The sequence below is a fragment of the Numida meleagris genome, chromosome 5 (assembly GCF_002078875.1).
Source record: "Numida meleagris isolate 19003 breed g44 Domestic line chromosome 5, NumMel1.0, whole genome shotgun sequence".
Taxonomy (NCBI): Eukaryota; Metazoa; Chordata; class Aves; order Galliformes; family Numididae; genus Numida; species Numida meleagris.
The window spans coordinates 43,817,625-43,839,875 of record NC_034413.1 but is presented as its reverse complement, the minus strand read 5'-3'; the positions used below and the strand labels follow the sequence as shown (position 1 = coordinate 43,839,875).

At 39.3% G+C, this 22,251-nt stretch overlaps 2 protein-coding genes across 12 annotated transcripts in view; both read left to right on the top strand.

The window, feature by feature from the left end:
- The window catches only part of ANKRD44 (ankyrin repeat domain 44), a 113,436-nt gene extending 100,956 nt beyond the window's left edge, over nt 1-12,480 (top strand). For 4 of the 6 annotated variants that reach the window (XM_021400574.1, XM_021400573.1, XM_021400572.1 and 1 more), the window contains 7 exons: nt 446-533; nt 1,778-1,861; nt 2,544-2,689; nt 3,499-3,581; nt 4,741-4,823; nt 5,513-5,604; nt 7,777-12,480. In XM_021400574.1, coding sequence (XP_021256249.1) covers nt 446-533; nt 1,778-1,861; nt 2,544-2,689; nt 3,499-3,581; nt 4,741-4,823; nt 5,513-5,604; nt 7,777-8,042 — 842 coding nt within the window. In that variant the 3' untranslated portion in view covers nt 8,043-12,480. The remainder of the gene's footprint in view (nt 1-445; nt 534-1,777; nt 1,862-2,543; nt 2,690-3,498; nt 3,582-4,740; nt 4,824-5,512; nt 5,605-7,776) is intronic. The other 2 variants (XM_021400576.1, XM_021400575.1) reach the window with 1 other exon arrangement.
- Nucleotides 12,547-22,251, top strand: part of PGAP1 (post-GPI attachment to proteins 1) — a 35,024-nt gene continuing 25,319 nt past the window's right edge. Inside the window, exons 1-5 of one of the 6 annotated variants that reach the window (XM_021400582.1) lie at nt 12,547-12,704; nt 17,890-18,043; nt 19,796-19,971; nt 20,453-20,624; nt 21,676-21,836. In XM_021400582.1, coding sequence (XP_021256257.1) covers nt 20,498-20,624; nt 21,676-21,836 — 288 coding nt within the window. In that variant the 5' untranslated portion in view covers nt 12,547-12,704; nt 17,890-18,043; nt 19,796-19,971; nt 20,453-20,497. Of the gene's footprint in view, nt 12,705-12,935; nt 13,162-13,650; nt 13,812-17,889; nt 18,044-19,795; nt 19,972-20,452; nt 20,625-21,675; nt 21,837-22,251 lie in introns of those variants that run through there. The other 5 variants (XM_021400578.1, XM_021400579.1, XM_021400583.1 and 2 more) reach the window with 5 other exon arrangements.

Sequence of the window (22,251 nt, the reverse complement as noted above, 5' to 3'; positions counted from 1 at the left end):
TTTTTCTTTTTTCTTTTTTCTTTTTTCTTTTTTCTTTTTTCTTTTTTCTTTTTTCTTTTTTCTTTTTTCTTTTTTTCTTTTTTTCTTTTTTTCTTTTTTTCTTTTTTTCTTTTTTTCTTTTTTTCTTTTTTTCTTTTTTTCTTTTTTTCTTTTTTTCTTTTCTTTTTTTCTTCATTGATGGCTAATATTGGGCTGGTGGAGCTATCTCGCTGCCATTAAAAAAACCAACAAAATCAACCCATAAAAACAACAACAAGAAACAATTATTAAAAACCCAAAACCCACAAAAAACTCTTCGTTTATAATTCTGTCACATGAAAGCTTATGTGCACAATGTGTTTGACCTTAATGTGCTTAAAGTGTTAAATTATAATCCTTATAAGTCTACTAGGAAATGAGTTAATTCCTTGCTTTGTGCAGCACTTGAAATATCTATCTCTTGTAGGTCATGAAAACTGCATAGAGGTACTATTGGAACAAAAATTTTTCCGCAAATTCTATGGTAATAGCTTCTCTCCATTGCACTGTGCTGTGTAAGTAGGAATCTTCTGTAACAAATGCTGATGCTTTGCTTTGGGATATGCCTGGAAAAAGTAGTAATATAAGTAGAAAGCTGTTTTTATTTTATATTATTTGCAAGAGCAAATATTTTAAAAATTGTTCATTAAATGGTGCTTATTCTTCTGCTGAGAAAAAGAAGCCTGATAAAGAGTATTTTTACATAAGTTTAATACATCTGCGCCATTTCATGAAATGCTGACATGTATTTAAATAGCTGTATTTTGGCTCCTTTTCCAGTTTCTTTTCCCTTGCTTACCACTACAGACCTATGCATTTTTTTGGCATTGAGTGGAATTTCCATAGTTCTTCCATTCTTAGGCCATGTCCTGGGCTATTAGAATGACAGAATTATGAACTTCTACTATTAGAAGAATTAATATATTCTAGAAGTAATGATGAGAGTTACTGTTGTGTAAACTTTTCTTCTACAGTCCAAATTGTTGCAAAGTAGAAAAGAAATGTTGGTAGTTTCCAAGTGTGATACATAATTAAACAAAAATGATGTATTAGAGAAATAAAAACAGTTACAAAGCACTGTTTTACTCAAAGTAAATTATTTAGGAAAAAAAATCTTCCTTTAAACAAGTATGTAATTCTCCAACCCACCTCAAAACACACATGACTTAAAGATGCACATAAATCTAAAATGAAAGAAGTGCTAGGCTGACGTGTGTCTTTTAGCCATATTAGACAAATATGGTATGTCATTATGTTACTATACACTGTTTTCGTAACAAAATAAGACAAATTGCCAGTGACCAGGAGAGTATTGAGTACATCCAAGGAAAATATTAAAAGTATGTGTTGGAAGATCTGCACATTTCAATACTTTAAACATTAGAATAAATCTCTCTATATGTAGGTATATATGACCGAGTGCTTTTTCAGTTCAGCTGTGCTTGTTTAGACTAAAGAATTTAAAGGTTTTAAGGTTTTAATCTTAGTTCGGTACTGCAGTTTCAGTTAGCCTGGTGCATAGGGAATTGAAGGATCAGCTTTGTTTTAGATGTGGAAATCCATAGCAATAGATGCAGTTTGGTTAAGTGAAGAGATGATGAATGGTCAGAATTGTGACTGAAAGGATTAAGGCAAAGGTATGTTGGGATAAATTATAAATAATCCCTAAGTAATATTAATGGGAAATGAAGTAAATGAATATTGGATAGTGGTAAAGATGTAGACTTTTTATCTTCTTGAAAATGTCATATCTTTTCAGAATCAATGATCACGAAAACTGTGCATCACTGCTCATTGGAGCCATCGATGCCAGCATTGTCAATTGCAAAGATGACAAAGGAAGGTAATAGCTTCTGAAACAAATTGCTTCTCATTGTCATGAATATATCTCTTATTTTTCATAATTCTTTTCTGAATTTCTGGAAATAGTCCTTGCAGTTGAGCTAAGACTTGTAATGCCGACTCTTTCAGACAGCAGCTTATGCTGCAACAAAGTTATGTGATGGCTGACTTAAAGCAACTGAGATATGAAGTATTCAATTTTGCTATTAAGAAAATAGTATTTTGTTTCTTTAAGAAGGGTGCAGCTCTAGGCTGTTTCCCTGAACCTGTTTTCTTTCTGTTGAATATTTAAACACGTTTATATTATGTGCTAAATGAGGTGATGCTATGTACAAATAGAGAAATATCTTGTTAAAAGTTGTAATGTTATGCTAGCATTCTCAGGGCACGTAACTGAAAACAGCTGTGCAGCAAAATAAAATAATTCATAGTGGTACAGCAAGAAATATACATTCAGCCAAATCTTTAGTCAAATTGATAATCTCACCTTATGTATATACATACTTAAAATTGCTGGGACAGACACTGTAAATATAGTTTAACTTGTTTTGGATATTGCTGCTATAGCTTTCCTCTGGTGATGATGTTTAAAAAAATTCAGAACGTCTTGCACTTCCAGGCAAACAAATAGGAATATTTTAATTCTTAAGTAACAGCTGTGGTTGTGTGACTTTGCCCCACAGGACGCCCCTTCATGCAGCAGCCTTTGCGGATCATGTGGAGTGCCTCCAGCTCCTCCTGAGTCACAGCGCACAAGTGAATGCTGTGGATCATGCAGGGAAAACATCTCTCATGATGGCAGCTCAAAACGGTCATGTCGGTGCTGTCGGTAAGTACATCCTTGCCCCAGCTCATCTTCAGGGTGAGCGTGACTGCGGTTACCGATTCCAAGTAGGTGATTATTTTTTCTTGGGAAAACTAAGGAAGAGAAAGCATTTCTATGCAGGGCTGTAAGAAGCTGCTTTTACACGGTTTTAAAAAATATTTATTCTCAGTAATGTTTCTCAGCAGTGTTTGTGAAGCTTTACAATAACAAACCTGAGTTTTATTTCCTCCAAAGAATTCATTGTAACACACTCACAGCATGAAGGGAGTAGTAATTCTTTTCTCCTGACTACTTCCTTGATTTTAAGGGGCAGGAAAACTGCATGTGTGAAAAAGATTTAAGTGTTATCTCTTTTTTTCTTATGTTATAGGGAGTCCCGTCTCTTCCAGGCTAGAATACCTGATCCAGGACATAAGGATTGCAGTTATATTGGCTTAATAGAACTCTCTTTTCTCTAGCTTAGACAGCACAAGCTGCACCCTAAGTTCTTTATATCCACATAGTCCTCTCAGAGCAAGATCCAGAGTTATTCTCAGGAGGTTACTCAGGTGGAACTTTCTGATCTGCAAATGGGGAAGTTCACTTTGTCTCAAACTGTCAAGCATAAATTCATCTTCATTTATATATGAGGTCTGCCTTTGGTTGCAGATTAACTGCACAAGATTAGTCTGTCTATCATTATTTTTGCTTCATGCTCATAAAGCTTACACTGCATCAAGGCTTAGCACATAAGAAAAAACAGCAAATATTTTCCTCTGTTTTTACACCTTTGCTCATTGCATTTGTTCATTGATTTCTGATCTAAATTTCAGACTTTTTGGTGAACATTGCCAAGGCTGACCTGACATTAAAAGATAAGGACTTGAATACATCTTTGCACTTGGCTAGCAGTAAAGTAAGTTGAAGACCACTGTGTGCTTCTGTAATCTTCAGTCTCTCGTGTGGGTGTGCCTCCTAAAAAAAAATTCTGCAGTGGAAATGTGATGGTCAGACTTGTGGTGAGAACACTGTATTGAGCTTCCTTAAAGTCTGTTTCAAGGCTTAGTAAATGGAGAAATATGGATGCCTCTTAAGACAGCTGAAACATAAGTAAGTGACACTAAGAGAAATAATTGAAAATCCTTTGATATTTTTACCAAATAATATTACTGTAAAATAGCTTAACATAGGGTCAGTGGGAACAACAACGAAAAAAACAGTTGTACTTATTCTTTATTCTTATTCTCTGAATTCTGTGGAAGGGACTCAAAATTTTATCTTGAACTCTGCAGCAGTAAAAGTGGAGACATTGATTAGATTGGTGGTGGTGTCTTCCCCCCCACCCCCCTTTTTTTCCCATTGATTCCAATTGCTACCGCTGTTGCCTGTCTTAGCAGAAAATAAAAACAAAGCGTCTGTGGCATTCCCTCTTCCAGGACTTTTCCTCTGCTCCTGTTCAGAAATGAGATTCCAGATAGTGTCACTCCAGTTTCTGTGGACACATGAGCTTCATGGAATTATCCAGGTCCTTCAGGCAGCTGTTCACCTGCCAGGGCTGTAGAATTGCTATGCTGAAATAGTATCAGAAATAAGGCTCTGGTCTGTGTTATTGCCTAAGTTTCATTGTCACAGAGCTTTGATGGTAAAGGGCTTTTATAGTAATTTATTAGTAACACAGAAGGGATTTAAAGATCTAGGAAGTACCATATTAGTTTTTGAGATTAAACCCGCACTGTCTCTATTATTGTGGAGTTGTAGTAATCAGCTGAATAATTTCTCTTGAGAGAAATTCACGTCTTCCTGAAAGCTGAGAAGGTGGGTTCATACATGAGTGGAGGGTTGAAAGACAGGTGAATGCCTACATTTGTAAATATGCTAAAGCATTCTAGTAATGACAGTTTGTAAATGGTGTCTTAGGGCTTTTACATTTCACGTATTACAGATCCTTATAAACTGAGTAACATGTTCTGTATTTTAAATTAACTTCTTACATTTCACATTTGTATATAACATTTATTTTCCTCAATTTTAAACTTCTCATTAAATTAATACAGTTATTTTACTTTCAACTACAGGGTCATGAAAAATGTGCCTTGTTAATACTTGACAAGATACAAGAACAGAGCCTTATTAATGCAAAAAATAATTCATTGCAGACGTAAGTATTGCCTGATCCTCTCAAGTTCAGCTGACTTTCCAGAAGATTCTGATCTAGCTTCTCAATTTCATATCTTGGATTTTTTTCCAGATAACAAGAAAGTTAGATTTCTTCTTATTTTTTTTTTTAATGCTTGCCCTTGAAAACACTAGGTTTATATTGCATTCTCACTTTTGACTTCTTTGATGCTCATTGTATATGTGATCTGGTGAAAAATGTGAGGTCATTTATTTGAACACTGTATCAAAATGTCTTTTGATAGTGTGAGTGGGTAAGCATACATCTATCTGCAAAGGTAGCCATTTTCTACCTTTTTCAAGATTCACTGTAAAGCTAATCAATCTGAGGTGGTGCATTTAATTTTTCAAATTATTTGAGGTCGTATTTTAGGTACAGCTGCCTTCCATACTACGCATTACCAGTAGAGTTGTAACCATCAGTGTTCTTACTCCAGCTGCAAGTGTTTGATTGGAATGGAGGACTCCCAGAGCAGAAGATTTAACTGCAAGCTCAGGCAGTTGATTCAGTGCTTGCAGATGAATCCATTCCTCCTTAGCCTTTTTCACCTCCCTCCTCCCCTTCAATTTGCAATTTCCTGTCCCATTAGCTGCTCCAAAACAGGAACAACTTAACTTTTCTTAGAATAATTATTTTAAACTAAACCTTAACTTTGTTGTTTTATTTTGTAGACCTCTCCATATTGCTGCACGTAACGGCTTAAAGATGGTGGTTGAAGAGTTACTAGCAAAAGGGGCATGTGTCCTAGCGGTAGATGAAAATGGTAAGTAAATACTGCACTCGGACAATCTTCAGTAGGTACCTAACATGTAATTTTACCACAGACTGAAGCAATAGACTTAAAAGCTGATAGACATCATTGATGCTTATATTCTTCCAAGAACAGACAATGAGCTGTGTGAGTATCTATATTAAAAAGGACACTTTTTTTTTAATATAGAAATGTATTCTCAACATCACAGTGGTTCCTTTTACTGTTCATTTTGCATGTACTGTCAACAGCTAGTCTTTTTTAATGCTTGAGTGCAGTGGTAACTTGAATTTCCTAAACATGCAAGTGGCACCGGATAATTCTGACTCCTTGCAGAAGAATTAAGGATTATGCATTCAATCAGCGCATGTTTTAATGGGTAGGAAGAAAGCCATCAACATTTGTTTGATTGTATCGTGGTTCATTCTGAGAGCAAAACTTTTTCAATTGCTTTTCAATTGTCTGACCTAAGCCAAGATGCGAGTAAATTACTGTTGCCTCCTAAAATATATGATTAGTTAATAAATCTGATAATTTTATTTCAGATCTCAATGAAGTCCTTCCTTAAACATTATAGAGCCTATAGAGGGTTGTGCTTCTATTTATTTTTCTAAAATGTCTTCCTGAAATAAGCTGCTTTCTCTTAAAATACTGACTTCATGGCATTAATGTAACAATTCAGTACTTCCATCTTGCTGTATCTGTAAAGCAACAATAATACTACTTAGTCATTATTGCAAGACATTTGAGGTCTATGGATGAAAAGAACAGAGTGGTGAGTATTTATTGTTAACCAAACGCTACCAGATAAACTTGCATGAGTGAGTTCCACTGAAGTCATCTGGCCCTAACCTCATTTAGAGGCAGGGGACAGGAAAACAAACCAGACTAGCTTCTATAGTTTTTGTAGTTAACTATGCTACAGTTAGTTATAGTTAGTTAACTAAACTATAGTTTTTGTAGTTAAAATTGTACATCAGATCTAGCCAATTTGCATGTATGTAATGAGTGAAAATAAAATTTAAATTTGATACGTGTTTAATTTTTCTAGGAGTAACTGCTTACACAGTTTAGAAGAAATAAATTTAAGTATAATCTTAGTAAAAGTACAGTTCTAAAGAATACTTACACTTGGAACACAGTAGAAGAGAGAATTCCATTTAGAGTATTTATTCACTGCTATTGATGCCTAAGTGTGGTAGTTTGCTGCAAAAGGGTACTCAAACTCACCCACTGCGGATGTTTCCAGCTTACTTGAGGCAGTAAGGTGTCAGTGGAGATTAAAATACAGCAATCTGCAAAAGAATTTGTTTGCACTTAGAATAGAGGAGTTGTTGGAAAGTTCTGGAGTACTGCATGGCAACCAGTAAAACTGATAGCTAGCAAGTGTAATTAGCTAATCCATTTCCAAGACTTGTGTATGTGAAGAGCTGATTTGGGGAAGCACATGAACAGGAGTGAAGTTCAACTGCAGTGAAGACAAACTTGATAGCTCCTCTGTTCTTTGATTTACTGACATCTGTATTAGATTAACTTCACATTTAAAATACAGGCCATGCTTTCTGAATACAGTCATTATTCTTCTACTGTAATGCAAATTTTGAAAAATAGCCATATAGTTCTACTTGCTGTATGTGTACCACGTCTGCTGATCTAATTATTTTCTCTTAAATTTAATTCCCAAATTAATTGTTCTCTCAGTTGAGTTTTCAACCGACCAGTCTTTAAAATTGTTTGCTTATTACTTCAGAATATGATTAAACTAATATCTTTCATGTTTTAATGAAAGCTGTTGTTCTCAGAATGAGATTTGTTCATCTGTACAGAAACTGAAGCCAGTTTCTGTCTCTGTTGCTGTACACCCTGTGTTCTGTATTCATTATATTGTTTGTGCTGTAGAATTGTGTTTAGCAAGTGCTTTTATTTATATTGTGGAGTCTGTTTGCTGCGTGATTTAAAAAAATAGTGCTTGTGGTCACAGTGATTTAAATGCTCCATGAAGTGTGTAACTTCCCAGCATGTCTAATTTAAGAAAAGTAACACACCCCTGCTGCTTGGCATGTAACTGTAACTGGACATACATCTCCTGCTTACAAAGTCGTCTAGAGATGTATATGAGGATTGCTCAGTGCCATTCTCAGTACCCTTAGTACTAACCATTGCCTTGTCTGCGTTTGTGCCCAGGTCATACGCCAGCCCTGGCTTGCGCTCCTAACAAAGACGTGGCTGACTGCCTGGCACTCATTTTGGCTACCATGATGCCTTTTTCTCCTTCCAGTTCAATGACGGCTTTCAACTTCGCTTGTTATAAAAAAGACAGTTTGGGCAGGACACATCTCTGCGATGGCTCCACTATGGGTGGCATTAACTCTTACAATAAGCCCTTGAGTAATAACATAGAAACAGAGGATGGGTACAATGAAAATGATTCTGATTCTGAAACATTTTGACTTCTTGGTATTCAAAAACTTTTATTTCATTATCATTTCATTATTATTTCCTTTCAGCTTTTTTCCCCCATCTTTTAAAACAGCTTAAATCCCACTGCAATATTCTTAACTATGACTCTCAACAAGTAGGTGTTGAAAGATTTGTGGTGTTGATGAGGATTACGCCTTTAAATAACAAAGTTGGGGGGATTTACTGGAACGTATTCCCATTACTGTTCTGTGGCTTTTCAGCTTCCTCATGTGTTTTCTTTAGGCCCTAAGTGCCCCTGTGGAAAGTCTCTACCTCTTACTTCAAGTAAAAAAGAAAACAAACAACAAAAAAAACAAAAACAAACAAACAAAAAAAACCTGAGAGACAAAGAAAATGCCTTTTTTTCTTTTTGACAGCACAGTTAAACAGGGAACTGTTTGTAAAAAGTACGTGTTTTAGCTGTACTATTAGTACACAAACGTATTTCCAGCGTAGCCTTCATAGCATCATCCCTTTTCTCTCTTTGTCTGTTTCTTAGTTTCAGGGGCTCTAATAATTAGATTTTTTTTTTACACAAACCAAAGGTAAAGTTGTAAATCTTAAAACTGCCTGTATTACTTATTTACAGGAAAAGAAATGTTTTACATTCTGCATGCATTAAGCACTTAAACGTACAGAAGGCACTTTTTTACAGTTATTAGTTGCAGCACACAATTAGAAAAATATAAACCCTTTAAGGCCAAATTCTACTTGTCTTACCATATTTCCCACTGATGTTAGTGGAACCACTTGTGGAAAATGAAATTAACTTGGTCCTCCCCTCTGCCCCCAGTTCAGCACAAGCATGTACAGTTGATTTGCACTACAGAATTAAGGAATTAAGGTCATTAGAAGTTTCTGTCACCTGAGCTACTAACCAGGAATCTAGTATCAGAACAGAAATAAAAAATCAGGTGTAGACAAAGGTGTATGTAATGGTTTATGATGATTTGCCAACTTTAATGGAATTTTTTTCTTTCCTATGCTGAAATAACTTGTTTTTACTGTAGACAGTATTGATTTTTAAAATACTTCTGCCACTGTTTGGGTTAACAGAACAAAGGTAAAGCAATGAAAGCATAACACCAAAAGTTGAAATACCAAACAGGAGAAACCACAAAAATGTACCAGGCAGGGGATTGGAGATGCACGCTAAGAGCCTTTTGTCACCAGCTTTGAAAGCAATGTCAGCTTTGTGAATATGTTTACTCCTTCTGCCAAAGTTTCTAGGTCAAATGGACCCCGACCCTCTTCTGCAACAGATGTACAAAAGGAAGAATGAGACTTTATAAACAAAACAAACCTATCCAAACTAACCAGCTCTACCAAGAGGACCAAAATGCTTCAGTGAATAAATGGAAGACTTTATTGCTTTTATTTTTTCTTCAAATGTGAGTGACATAATGAAGTAGCTTTTCTAAACCACAAAAATATAAACTTTTGAGGTAATGACTAGTCTTGAGTGAATTTTACATTTTATGACACAGGTTTCAAGATGACATTTGTAACTAACAGTGTGTTGACCACAGGTTTGTTCTTTTTTTTTTTTTTCCCAGGATAAGGAAAATGTTCATATGCTTTTAATGTAAATGTGTTTATATTTATTTGAAATGAAACAAATGCCCAGGAAAAATAGCTATAGCTTTTTCTCTTTGATAGTATTTGTGCATATTTTTCGGCATAATGCAAAATGAAATGTGAATCTAGGCAAGAGTGATGGCCTGAGTGGAAAGAAGGGACTGATGCACTTGAGAAGTGTGCCCATCTTGGGATACAAGTCCACAGGCTATATTGGTAAAATGCATATAATCATTTAAGAGCATAAGAAAGGGATCCAAAACATTGCTAGACAAGTGAGAGAACACTGTACAGCTACAGGAAAGAGGAGAAGGGTAATATAGCATGGAGTAAGATGTTAAAGTTTCAGTGATCCACACTCAGAATGCCTGCAGGCGTTAGTCTTTGCAGGGAGAGTGAGAAGAGCTGCTGCTTCAGTGTACGCTTTTGGCAGGGTAAATGAACAGTAGGGATTTCTAGTTTAGTTGCAGTTTTTAGCCATGTTCCACTGAACAGTTTAAAAGCTGTCAGCAGACTCCAGTTCTTCAGTTAGAAAAATTACATATTATTTTGCCTTGCTAAAATTAAGCATTGTTTTCTTGAACAATAACTCATTTCCAAAAACTGCAACAAAAAGTCCTGCTCTATGAAGGCAAATGATGTTTTCCCTTAACCCTGCCTTTTCTGCGGTAGAATGACAGAGCACCTGAAACTGTGGTTTCCTCCTCAGAAATAGCGCAGAATAACATTTTTATGATTGACTTTACTCAAAGTTTTAGCTTGTAAAAGCTGCAGAATAGCAATAACCATCTCACTTCAAGCACTGAAAATAAGAGATCAGTTGTTAGTTTTCAGTGATGTCTGCTTAGAAATGAATGGAAATCCCACAACTTACTTATTTTGTTTTGTGGAAGGACAGTATTTAAAATGAACAAATGGGAAATGGCTGCCGCATGCCTGACAGGCAGCATTTTCTTCTTACTTTAAACAGAGATTAATTATAAGTCTAACCCTGAAATGCAGAGATATGTTATCCTATATGAAACTGTTTTATTAGGAGAAAACTGGTCCTCTTTTCAAGGAGGATGTTGTATTATCTCAAGCAGGCATTAAAAAAGAAAAAATTCAGTATTTTTACTTGCTACCATACAGTTACTGAAAATATTTGTGTATTTGCAATACCTCCTAACTCTGGTAACAGGTAGTGCAGTATCTGCTGCCTCTTGTGATGGATGCAATGTTACAGAAGCATAAGTGATTACTGAATTAATTTGAACCTTCTAGGAATCAAATCTAAACTTAATTGATAAATCATTTTTATAACCCAGTGATGATATAAGTATGTAATATTCCAGAAATCATAGAGAAGTATGATCTGTTAGCATCTTAAGGGCATTGGGAAAGCCACGTTCTGAGTGTAGTGTTCTTGGGAGAAGTGACAGGAGCAACACCCTTAGAAGTACTCAGTATTGGCCTGCCCTAGATCTCACCTGAGTTGCCAGAATCCCTTTTCTTGTATGTCAGTACATTAAGCTGTAATATAATTTATCGCTTGTAGAAGTAAATCAGTTATTTAGGGCAGGTATTTAAGCATGGGAATAATTTTACTCTTGTAAATAATTACCTTGCCTTTCTGTGGACATTTTACAAGAGTAGGGTTGATCATACATAATTGTTGCACTTAACCCCGAATCCTGCAATTTGCAGTACGTGGACTACTTCTGTATCTGCACCAAACAGTGAGTGTTTGGGAGGGGCAGCAGCCTGCCCAGCTTTATTATCAGGATGGTCCCATCCTGTGTTCTAACCACAGTTGCGGGTGGAATCCATGGCAGGATTGGATCCGTGTCTCTCTCATAGATACTGAGTTACAACCTCCGGACTGCCTGAATTGCTGTGAAATAGCTCAGGGGATTTCTGTTCATCGCTACTAAAAGGGCACCGTAATGTGTTTGGTACTTTTATGCAGTAAACCACTGCCAGATTATTAAAGGAGAACAAACACATGAAACGAATTGTTTATCCGTTGTACTGTTGAGAAACTCGGTTATGTATCTTGAGGATGATTTAAAAAGAAATTGTGATTTTTATTCTTAGTCCTGTAAGAAATATTAGAGTGCCTTTTTATATTTGCGTATGATGGAAATGTTTTGTGAAAGTTGTCTTTTTTTTTCATTTGAGTGTTACAGAAGCAATATATTACCAGTAAATTTTCATTTCAAACCTTCTTTGAATGTACAAAGTGTTTCTTCTTTTCGTATGTTCTACCTGCATTGAAATGAAAATTAATACGCTAAATTTCTATAGGAATAACGCATAATTTTTGCAGTGCTGAAAAGGCTTTCTTATTACACAAAGTAAACCTTAGATCAGTGTTATAGGAAGGGGCGTTTGAAACTAGTGACAATCCGAGTGCGTGTATACATGTGATTTTATGCGTTTTTATGCAGTGATTACATATTAAAGCCAATATCTCATGTTTTGTAGGTTTTGTCCCATATTTTATGCTTTAGCATGTGCAATATATCTTTACAAACCACGGTGATACGAATCTGGTGCCAGTGTTATATTTTGCATAACGTTTGTAATAAATAATATGAAATGTTGTTGCGTTGTTTTGGTGGGGTTTTGTCGGTATTGTTTTCTTTTGTAAGTTGAAGGACTTGGGTAAATGTCACGTATCCCACGAGGAAGGACTTAGTTCCCCGGATGGAACTCAGCCCGACCCTTCTCAAGCACAGTTTGTTAACTTTTTTCAACTACTGAATGCTGTATTAATGTAACGAGAAACCCCACCTGTAAACTACTCTTGATATGCATTCAGATGGTTATTTTTACAAATAAAAATGGTACAAATACTGTTGGAAAAAAGGAGTGAATTTTACTTTTTTGAGGGGAAAGCACGTAAGTATTCAGCGCTCGGACGGTGCTGAAAGTGCGTTTCTAAACGCTTCCTTCTCGGCGCGCGCCGCGGATGCTGCAGCGCGTTCTGTCAGGGGCCGAGCGCCGACCCACGCAGCTCGGCGTGCCACGCAGCGGGGACCGGCCGGCCCGCGAGGACTGAGACCCAGCGACTGGTGAGGTGTGCGAACACAGTAAGTTACAAGTGCTTCGTTTAACGAACGGGAAGCGGCCCCGCTCCTGCGGTAACCGGGACGGTGAGGCTCGCCGCCCGCTGCAGTTGCCGGCTGTGGAAGGGAGTCGGGAGCTCCATACCTCCCCGCCGTGGCCGCTACGCCCGCGACATGGCGGGCGGACCAGCGGCCGCCCTTCCCAAGATGGCGGCCGCCCGCTCCGCCTCCCGGGCGGCGCCGGCCCCGCCCCGCCGTGCCTGCGCGCGGACAGGCCGGGGGGGAGGCGGCCTCCGCGCCGCTTCGCGCCTCAGCGCGGTGGGACGCCATGGGGTGGGCTGGACGCCGGCTGCCCGCGGTGGCGGCGGTGCTGTACGGGGGGCTGGCGGCGCTGGTGCTGCTGGGGGTACGGGACGTGCTGTTCGTTTACGAGGAGAACCGGTGCAGCATGACCTACATGTACGAGTACCCCGAGTACCTGGTGAGCGGGGGCTGCGCGGGGCGGCAGCGTAACAGGTGGCGGCAGCGCGCGGGCGGGGCGGCCGCTGGGGCCTCAGCGCTCCGCTGGGGCGCGCCCGGGGGCGGCTCTCCTCAGCCTCGTCGCGCGGGCGAAGGCAGCCGCGGAAGAGCCGACTGAGAGTCGGTTGCTGGCGGCTCTCTGAGCTCGCGTGTGCCCGGCGTGGCGCTGTCGGAGGAGCCGCTGTGGGGAAGGGGGCGGCTGCCTGGGCGAGTTGTGGGGCTGGGCAGCGGTGCCCTGGCAGTGTGCCCTGACGTGTGTCGCGAGCAGCAAGAGAAAACTGGTCTGTCTACCTGTAGGGTTACATTTAGCGCTGTCACCTGTTCAAAAGAAGATCAAAGATCTTTGCTTCTTTCTCGAACTGGTAGTTATAGGTGTGTTACTTGTGGCCACGGTGAGTCCAGTCAGAGACTCCTCCCGCCTCTGTAGGAGGAAGGGGTCGTCCAGACGCTCCGGCAGCGCGATACGGGGCCGTCGGTGCCTGCACAGGCCAAGGCTCATTCCCATTTCTCAGTCCTTCCCGTGCTCTGCGGGGTGCCGAGCGGCTACGTGCGAAGGGAGGAGGAGGCTCAGCCGTGAGCCTGTGCCTCAGGTCGGCACGAAGAGGCACTCAGGTGGGCGCTGACGGCAGCTGGGAGGGCTGTGCGCCTGACAGGGGCTTTGCTGACAAAGCCTTTTGAGAACCTTTGTAAAGGTCTCTCTGGAAATCTGCTGCACTGAAGCAGCACATTCATTTTAGATCCATTAAGGTGCACATGGTAACCTTGGTGTGGTCAGGTAATGTCCATGGTGGCATCCAGAAGGGAGTTGCTCAAACAATTTTACTCTACCGCACTGACAAAGCAAGTACAAACACTTAAACATCATGCAGTAAATTTTCAGGTCTCCTAGCAGCCAGAGCCTACTTCAGGTTCTATCTGAAGCCAGCAATTGAAAGTTACTAGCAAAATCACAGAATGGCTTGTGTTGGAAGGGACCTCAAGGATCACCTAGTTCCAAGCCCGTGCTGTGGGCAGGTTGCCACCCACCAGCTCAGGCTGCCCAGGGCCCCATCCAGCATTGCCTTGAATGCCTCCAGTAATGGGGCATCCACAGCTTCTCTGGGCAGCCTGTGCTAGCACCTCACCACCTTCTGAGTGAAAAATTGACCCCTCGCATCTAATCTAAATCTTCCCTTTTTTAGCTTAAAACTCTTCCTTCTTGTCCTGTCATTACCTACCTATGTTAAAAATTGATTTTTCTGCTGCACATAAGCTTCCTTTAAGTACTGGAAGGTCTCTGTATCAGGTCTCCTCAGAGCCTCCTTTTCTGCAGGCTGAACGAGCCCAGCTCCATCAGCCTATCCTCACAGAAGAAGTGCTCCAGCCTTCTGATCCATCCTCATGGCCCTCCTCTGGGTCCACTCCAACAGCTTGGCATCCTTCCTGCACTGGGGGCCCCAGGCCTGAACATAGTACTCCAAGTGGGGCCTCATGAGGGCAGAGTAGAGGGGCACAATCACCTCCCTCGCCCTGCTGGCCACAAAATCTGGCTGATATTATCAGGGGTAGCCTGAAATTACCATCTGCCAGCACACACCTTTTGCGTTTACTCGCCATATCAGCACTTATATTCTTCATGATGAGGGTTCTGTGCTGTGAGAGGTGCGGGGCCTGGAATGAGCATAGAGACAGGGAAGTGGCAGCAGCTCCACGTGGGGCCATGTGCATCACATCCGGCTGTACTGCCTCTCACAGCAACTGGCTGTGTGGAAAGCAGTGCTTCTGGGGGAGAATGTCAGTTTGTTTGGGTTTGTGAAGTCATCATACCTTTCAGCTACTTGTTTATTCTTGGAGGTGTTGTTTGTTCCGATTTTAACATGTGGCATTTGCAGTGCTGGCATTGGTGTGACACTTCTGGGCAGGACTATCAGACAGAGGTGCCTGTTCTTTCTGGTGCGGGTGTTGCATTACACAATAGACAGTTCTTTGAGCACTGAAGCACAGTGAGTTTGATTTTCTGGAATCCATTTTTTTCTGCCTAATAGCTCACAGTTGAGCTAATACCACGTAGAATAATATTGGCATGGATTTTTTTTCTTCTTCTTCTTTTTTCCCCTAGAGTTGTAAACTACAACATTTGAGTTTAACCAATGCTTGTCCTGCTAGGCTCACCTCAGTGAGAGACTCTGAAGTTGATATGGAGGGCTTTTTTATGCAAGCCTGATTTCCCTAGAAGCAAGGTGAAAAAGGAAGCCTACAGTGACATTGTAACAAGTTGCTGTAACTTATTACAGATTATGTAACTGAGGTCTTGGGAATTCAAGATAGAAAACCACTGCAAGGAACAGGGCTGCCTGCTTCACGCTAGGCCTCTGTTACCATTCTGTTGTGATAGTGGGGCACCTCAAATTGCAGGAAAGAAAAAAACAATATTGTGGTTGTACAGTTCCCGTGGTTTGTGTAGGTTTTTGCTTGGGACGTTGACCCAAAGAAGATAGCTCATTTGGTTTTTATGTTATCTGAAAGCTTTTGAGAAGATGACAAACCAGAATGGTGCTGTGGAGAAGCAGTTGAACAGATTTTTTGGTCGGTTGGGAAGGTTACTTAGCTTACTAATGAAGGCTTGTTTAACTAAATGTAAAGATGTGGCTATGCTTCCCCCTCCCCCCCCCCCGAAACCTGCCTTTGAAAAAGGAGCAGTAGGAAGGCATGGGAGAGGGACTGTGGTGTTGTTAAGGTGAGGTGCTGGAAAACAGGGAAAGGAGATTGTATGGGTTGTATGGGTGATCTGAAAATGTCAGCCCTGAGCAGAGCCCAGTGTCTTTTGTTCAGAGTGAAGGAATTACGACTATTTGTGTGTATTTATAATGTGACATATGTCTGTATTTATATGCATTATGTAAAATCTGAGATATATCTTGATCTTTTATTACATATCTATATCAAAGACCGTAAGGAGAGGTTGTGGATAGCCAGAATGGCAAACAGTTTGAAGACTGAGGGAGAAAGGAAATCATCCTCAGTTAAAGAGGGACAGACAGGGAATAATAGGGGAGGGGAAGAGTGATAGGAGAGGAGGAGGAGTACAGCTTCCCTGTAGGCACAGCTGAGAGGAAACTGAGGCAGAGCTGCTTCTATTTAGGCAAAGCACTCAACAGAGACCTTAGAGATGTTTTCTGATGCAAAACTGAGTTTAATTTTTTTCTTGCTGTGTTAAATAAAATGTTTCCATAAGACAAAAATTGTGTCTTAATACATATTTTAAAATATGTATTGTGATGTGTTGTGAATGGTAACATAAGTAAGCAAGAGCTATAACTGACACATTCGCACTTCTAGAAATGTTAATCTTTATCTTGGAAACCTGAAATTACAAACCAACCGATGTCTATAGGGGAGTTAATGAGGTATTTTCTTGCTGACTGCTTATTTGGTTCAGAGCAGTGTCAGAGAGCCATGACTCCTGGCTCTAAGCTTTACTCAATACTTCAGTTTCAAAGAGGTTTAGTTCTTTGCTCTTTGGGAACTTGTAGTGCTGTGAAGAAATTACTTGCTAGGTTAGATGTTGTGTGGGTTGGTTTTTCAGATAGTTTGGTTTTTTAAATACAAGAAATACGACGTTTTAAGATGTCAGTTGGCTATACATTGGCTCTTAAGATTTTACAAGGCCAGATTGCGTGTCGGTGGCCCAGCCATCTGACTCTGAAGACTAAAACCCCTCAGCTTGTGACAGGCTTTTTTCTGACTAGCCACATTCACGTGGTTAGCGCTGTTGTTTCAATTCGCTTTACAGATTATGTCTCTATAAAAATCACTGGAGACAGTTCCCGCTGCCTTTGTGGTTTACCTCACACAGTAGCTGTCATTGGTCAGTCACTTTGATAGTCACACTCTAGAGATGCAGCCTTGGTTCAGCAGGTAGCGCAAGGTTTTTCTGAGTTGTGTGATATTGGAAACGACTCCAGAATCATTTGGAGGCATTAGGAATAATTTGCATCACACAGGTGTCCCAGTTCCTGCTCTCAAATGTCTTGTCCTGGGAGGAGCATTTACATTTTGACACTTTCTTCAACTGAGACACAAGGTGTGGTTTGCTTGGAGAGTGTGGAACTGCAGAAGATGCGTAATTGCAGTCTTTTGCAGTTCGCTTAAAGCCTGTTCAAGTTAGTAAGTGTTTCAAGGAGCTGGGCTGCTCATCGTGCATAGTAATACCTACTTAAACAAAGTCCTTGGTACCTGATTTATTTATCTATCCCTTTATTTATTTATTTAAAGCAAAACCGATGGAAGTTTCTCCTTCCGTATTCTGCAGACCGTCATTTAAAACACTACATAAAACGTAAGCCAAGTTACCTAACTGACTGGGTAGCCGCTGTATTGTTTGCAGCAGTACAGACAGGTTGTTCGGTTCCTTTAAGCTTAAATCTGCCTTCAGAAACAAATGTTACATAGTTTTCTGTGCCCTGATGAACTTCCAGGCCACACGGTCTTGATGTTCACACCAACAGCTGGCTATGTTTCCATGCAGGATGGATTTTAACGAGAGCGTGCTGATGATCAAAGCTGCATCAGCTACCTCTTGGTTGAGCCTCTCAGTAAGGCTGGAGCCCCTTCACCTTGTTACCCAGTGTGGGCCGCCTTCTTTGTATTGAGTTCACGGGTCCTAGAAGATAGTATTTTGACTCCATGCTGTGTTTTTGTTTTGCAACAGAAAATAAAATTACCGAAGAAAACAGCCAGACGATATCCAGCGTATGAGCTCTATCTCTATGGAGAAGGGAATTATGCTGAAGAAAACAAAAATCTGGTATTGACAGGCATTCCAATTCTCTTTCTTCCCGGAAATGCTGGCAGTTACAAACAAGGTGAGCCTTTGGCTAATTTACAGCTCGTCTGCAGAGTTCCCATAGTTATGCATTAGGTGATGGCAAGAGGTTTTCTATTTGAAATAGTATCACTGGGCGTCGTAATGACCAGTCAGCTTATGGCATGGAAAATCCTTATTAGTCTGTGGTCAATTTCAAGCAGTCAAAATGTATTACTTTCTGAAAACGCGTACAGCCTTGTAGAGACAATAATGTCCAAAGGAGGTTATGAATATCATGATTATGGGAGACACCAAATGGAAGTCTGTGATGGTGCATAATGTATTGCAAAGCTTCTGTGAGATAATACTGTCTCTAAAAATGTGACAGAACATTGCTGTGCGGGAAATGGAACAATACTTGCAGTGTAAGTGAGGTACAAAGAACAAGTTTGGTGAGTAGCAGTACTGTTTCATGCCACAGATAATGTGCTGCTTTGCAGTAGGGCCTCTAAATATTTATTCTTTGTTTTGAGAAATTGATTTAGGGAGACTGGCAGTAAGCTGTGCTCATTTTTCAGAATCTTCATTAAAATAATTCTGTTCTGCCTTCATCAGTGGCTCAGAATAGATTATTGTTTTTTTGCTCTAAGAGGATTTATCATGAAAATTCCTATTTGATTTAGAATTTATTGTGGGACAACGCGTTTTAAGCCTGGTGCCTAGCTGCAGGGCAGAGTTGCTGCTGACTGTTGTTCTCATACTGTTTGAAACTGTGCTCGTGTTTGCTGAGAAATGAAAGCAGAAGCCCTGCTGCTGCATTTGCTGGGCTTCTCCTTTGGTATGTTCTGGGCACTTCTGAAAGATGATTTCTTTATCTTTCATGGGCACTAAAATTAAGCTTTTAAAATTTACAAAATTCATATTTTGAGTAGAGAGTGATAGTCTGGTTGAAATATTGGTAACGAACCTAAACTGGGAGATTAGAGATCCTGAGTTCTAGTTAGGAACCTGTCGCAGATGTGGAATGCAGTGAGAGCTCTGCACTATGAATGCTGTACTAAGCAGCAGCCCGGGCAGATGACACGTCAGAAGCAAGGCCTTGTAAACAGGGTATTTTCTCCCTCAAGATTTCAAGTGTGAAAAGTGTTCTTTGTGCTTTCATTTTCCCCTCCTCTGGAAATGTTGCTCTGAAAGTTGATGAGCCTTCAAGAAATTTTAGAAAACCCTAGCAATAGCATTGTCTCCAGAGCTGAAGAATTTCTGCATTTTGCATTCTCACCCTCTTGGTGATAAGGAACAAGTGAGGTGCTCAGGAAGAGGAGCATAATCATTGATCTTGTATCAGTTTGTTTTAGAAGTTGTGTCTGTGTAGTCAGCTGCTGTGAGCAGCAGTTCTTGGTAGCTCACTAACCTTTTCTGCCACCTCATCAGATTTATTCTTTTCCACATTCTTCTGTAAGCTTTCAATTATAATGTATTTACTAATACTTCTTAGTATTGGAACAATTCTTACAAAAACAGGAAATAAGTTTTACATTTTTCATTTTGCAATTGGGTACTGGCCAGCTGATACTTCGTTCTAATTATTTATATATTCAAATCAGCTGTTGTAAAACAGATGGGATTGCATTTAGAAAAATATTTGCTTTTGGATGTGTTTTTCATCCTCTTTTTTATGTAAGACTTGAGATTAATTATGAATTTAGTATAGCATTTATTATTGTATCACGTATTTATGTGTTTATGTACTAATTATGATGTAAGGATAGTCTAATGGTCACTGCTTAATTGGTGCGATTTCTTTTCCTAGTACGTTCTCTTGGCTCAATTGCTCTTAGAAAAGCAGAAGATCTTGACTTCAAGTATCATTTTAATTTCTTCAGTGTCAACTTTAATGAGGAGTTGGTTGCCTTGTATGGTGGTACTCTCCAACGACAGACCAAATTTGTGCATGAATGCCTAAAAGTAATTCTTAAGTTGTACAGGGTAAGTGGTGACATATTCTAAATAGTTTACTTCTATTTTTGAATGGAATTCTGATCTGCCTTTTCTGACTGGAAACAGAAGAATGATGAATAAGGGAGGGAGAGTTCATAATGTATTGAACATGTTAATAACACAGGAGAGAAATGCTCGTCTTTAATAGATTTATACTGCTTGTGATATCCCAAAGCCTGAGTTAGGTTTTATATTGTTTCAAAATAAATTCTTCCATGTGCAATATGTGCCTTTTTGTAGCAGAGCATTGATTTTCCCTAGCTTATTAGAATAGTAATATAGCATCACCTTCCATCCAATTTTCCCTGGAAAAGTTTTCTACTAGCCTGTGTTGATACTAATTAGTATTAGCCTTGAGGGGATGCAAGTGAATTTGAGGGGAAAAAAAGGACACTGTTAGCCAAAGGAGACTTATTTTAATGTCAAATCTGTTCTTGAGATGCTAATTACCCTTTGGTCTTTGCTTAAGGGTCGGGAATTTGCACCAACCAGTGTTGCAATAGTAGGTCATTCCATGGGTGGTCTTGTTGCAAGAGCATTGCTTACCCTGAAGAATTTTAAGCCGGAACTTATAAACCTCCTCATTACTCAAGCTACGCCTCATGTTGCACCTGTATTGCCTTTGGATAGATATCTTACTGGTAAGAATTGTATTGGTCCTAAGTACATTTTATTTCTTTACTGATTCTCTCAAGCATTAACAGGTGAGATTTCTGCAAATTGCTGTGGCCTTGCAGCAGCTTTTGTGTGCAAAATGTACTGTTCTGTTTACTGTAATTAATCTATTCCTTTGTTATTATGATGGTTGCTTGAGAGCACTCGGCCACTAAAAGTGTGATATAAAATTGACTTTGGATTTGGATTTGAGCTCCTGTGAAGGGGCCAGAAGTCTAAATATAAACTTAATAAGCTGTAGAGCACGTAACTAAATTTGTAAGCTCTGCAGAGAATGACATTCATTCTTTTTTGTAAAACTTGACCTCTGAAATGACTTTCTATATCAAATGAATTGACTAAATTGAGTTCTTTTTGTGGAAGTTGTTAAATTTAATGTTTGTTGCCCTCAAAGTCAGGGAGAACAAATACTGAATACAGATATAATCATATATTTTACATAATGTATTTTCATCAATGTGTAAAAGCAGCAATGTATTTTCTGCTCCATAAGAAAAGTATAATCATTATTTATGTACTGTTAACTTATTAGAATGATAGATTTTACTAAATTGTGCTGATGAAAAATATGCTTAGTGAAAATTGTTCCTTGTAGATATTGAAAGAATTAGTGAAGGAAAAGAATAGGTATTTATTTTCTGTGTTCTTTATGGCACCCAAAGGAAATGGATTATCTCTGGCTGCTGAATTTGATTTATTGTGTTTGTATCAATCTTTTCTTCTACAACTGACTATTACGCTTCCTCCTTGCTGTTTCTGGACTATGGCTGTACTTAAAATAAACCTGTGTTTTGCTACTGTAACAAAATAAGTGCTCAGCTAATGTAGAAAGTATATCTGTCTTTCCCAACTACCTCTTTGGGGTTAAAATGATAGTTTTCCTGAATCAAGAGTGATACTTGGATCTTGAATGTCTTTAGGGGAGCTTACAGAAACTTCTAGCTGAATGTTTTTATGGTATTTTTGTATTTAAAATAGATGTGTGGAAATTATGATTAATTGTAATGTATTTTATAGATTTTTATACAGCTGTAAACAATCATTGGATTCTAAAGGCCCCAGATTTAAGAAATTTAACTACCCTTTCTGTGGCGGGAGGATTCAGAGATTACCAAGTTCGTTCAGGACTGGCTTTTCTACCAAGACTGAGACAACTTGACAGCGCCTTATCTGTTGTGGTAAAAAAGCAAATTATTTTTTTTGTTTGTTTTGCATGGAGCTATGTTAAATAGCTTTTTATGTAATGCATGTGTCAGGATGTGATTGTAGGCTGAATATGTACTGTAGCGAAATGAAATATAAGAGTAATACTTGTGAAAAAGTATGTAACATAAAGTACCCTAAATAGTTAATGTAGCAGAAATCAGTGTCTATTGAAAGAGTGTGTGTTGGGGTCGTTTCAAGTCAACTGTCAGTTGGTACTGTTTCTTTTCATCACCTTCTTGCACTTTCCTGTTCTAAACTGATTTATTACTTTCCTGCGTTTTGCAAGAGGTGTGTATGTGGAAACTAACAGATGGAGTATAAGAGTACAGAGTAGAACTTTTGTTTGATTACAAAAGGACAACTCTGTCATTGAGCTGCCTTTTTTTT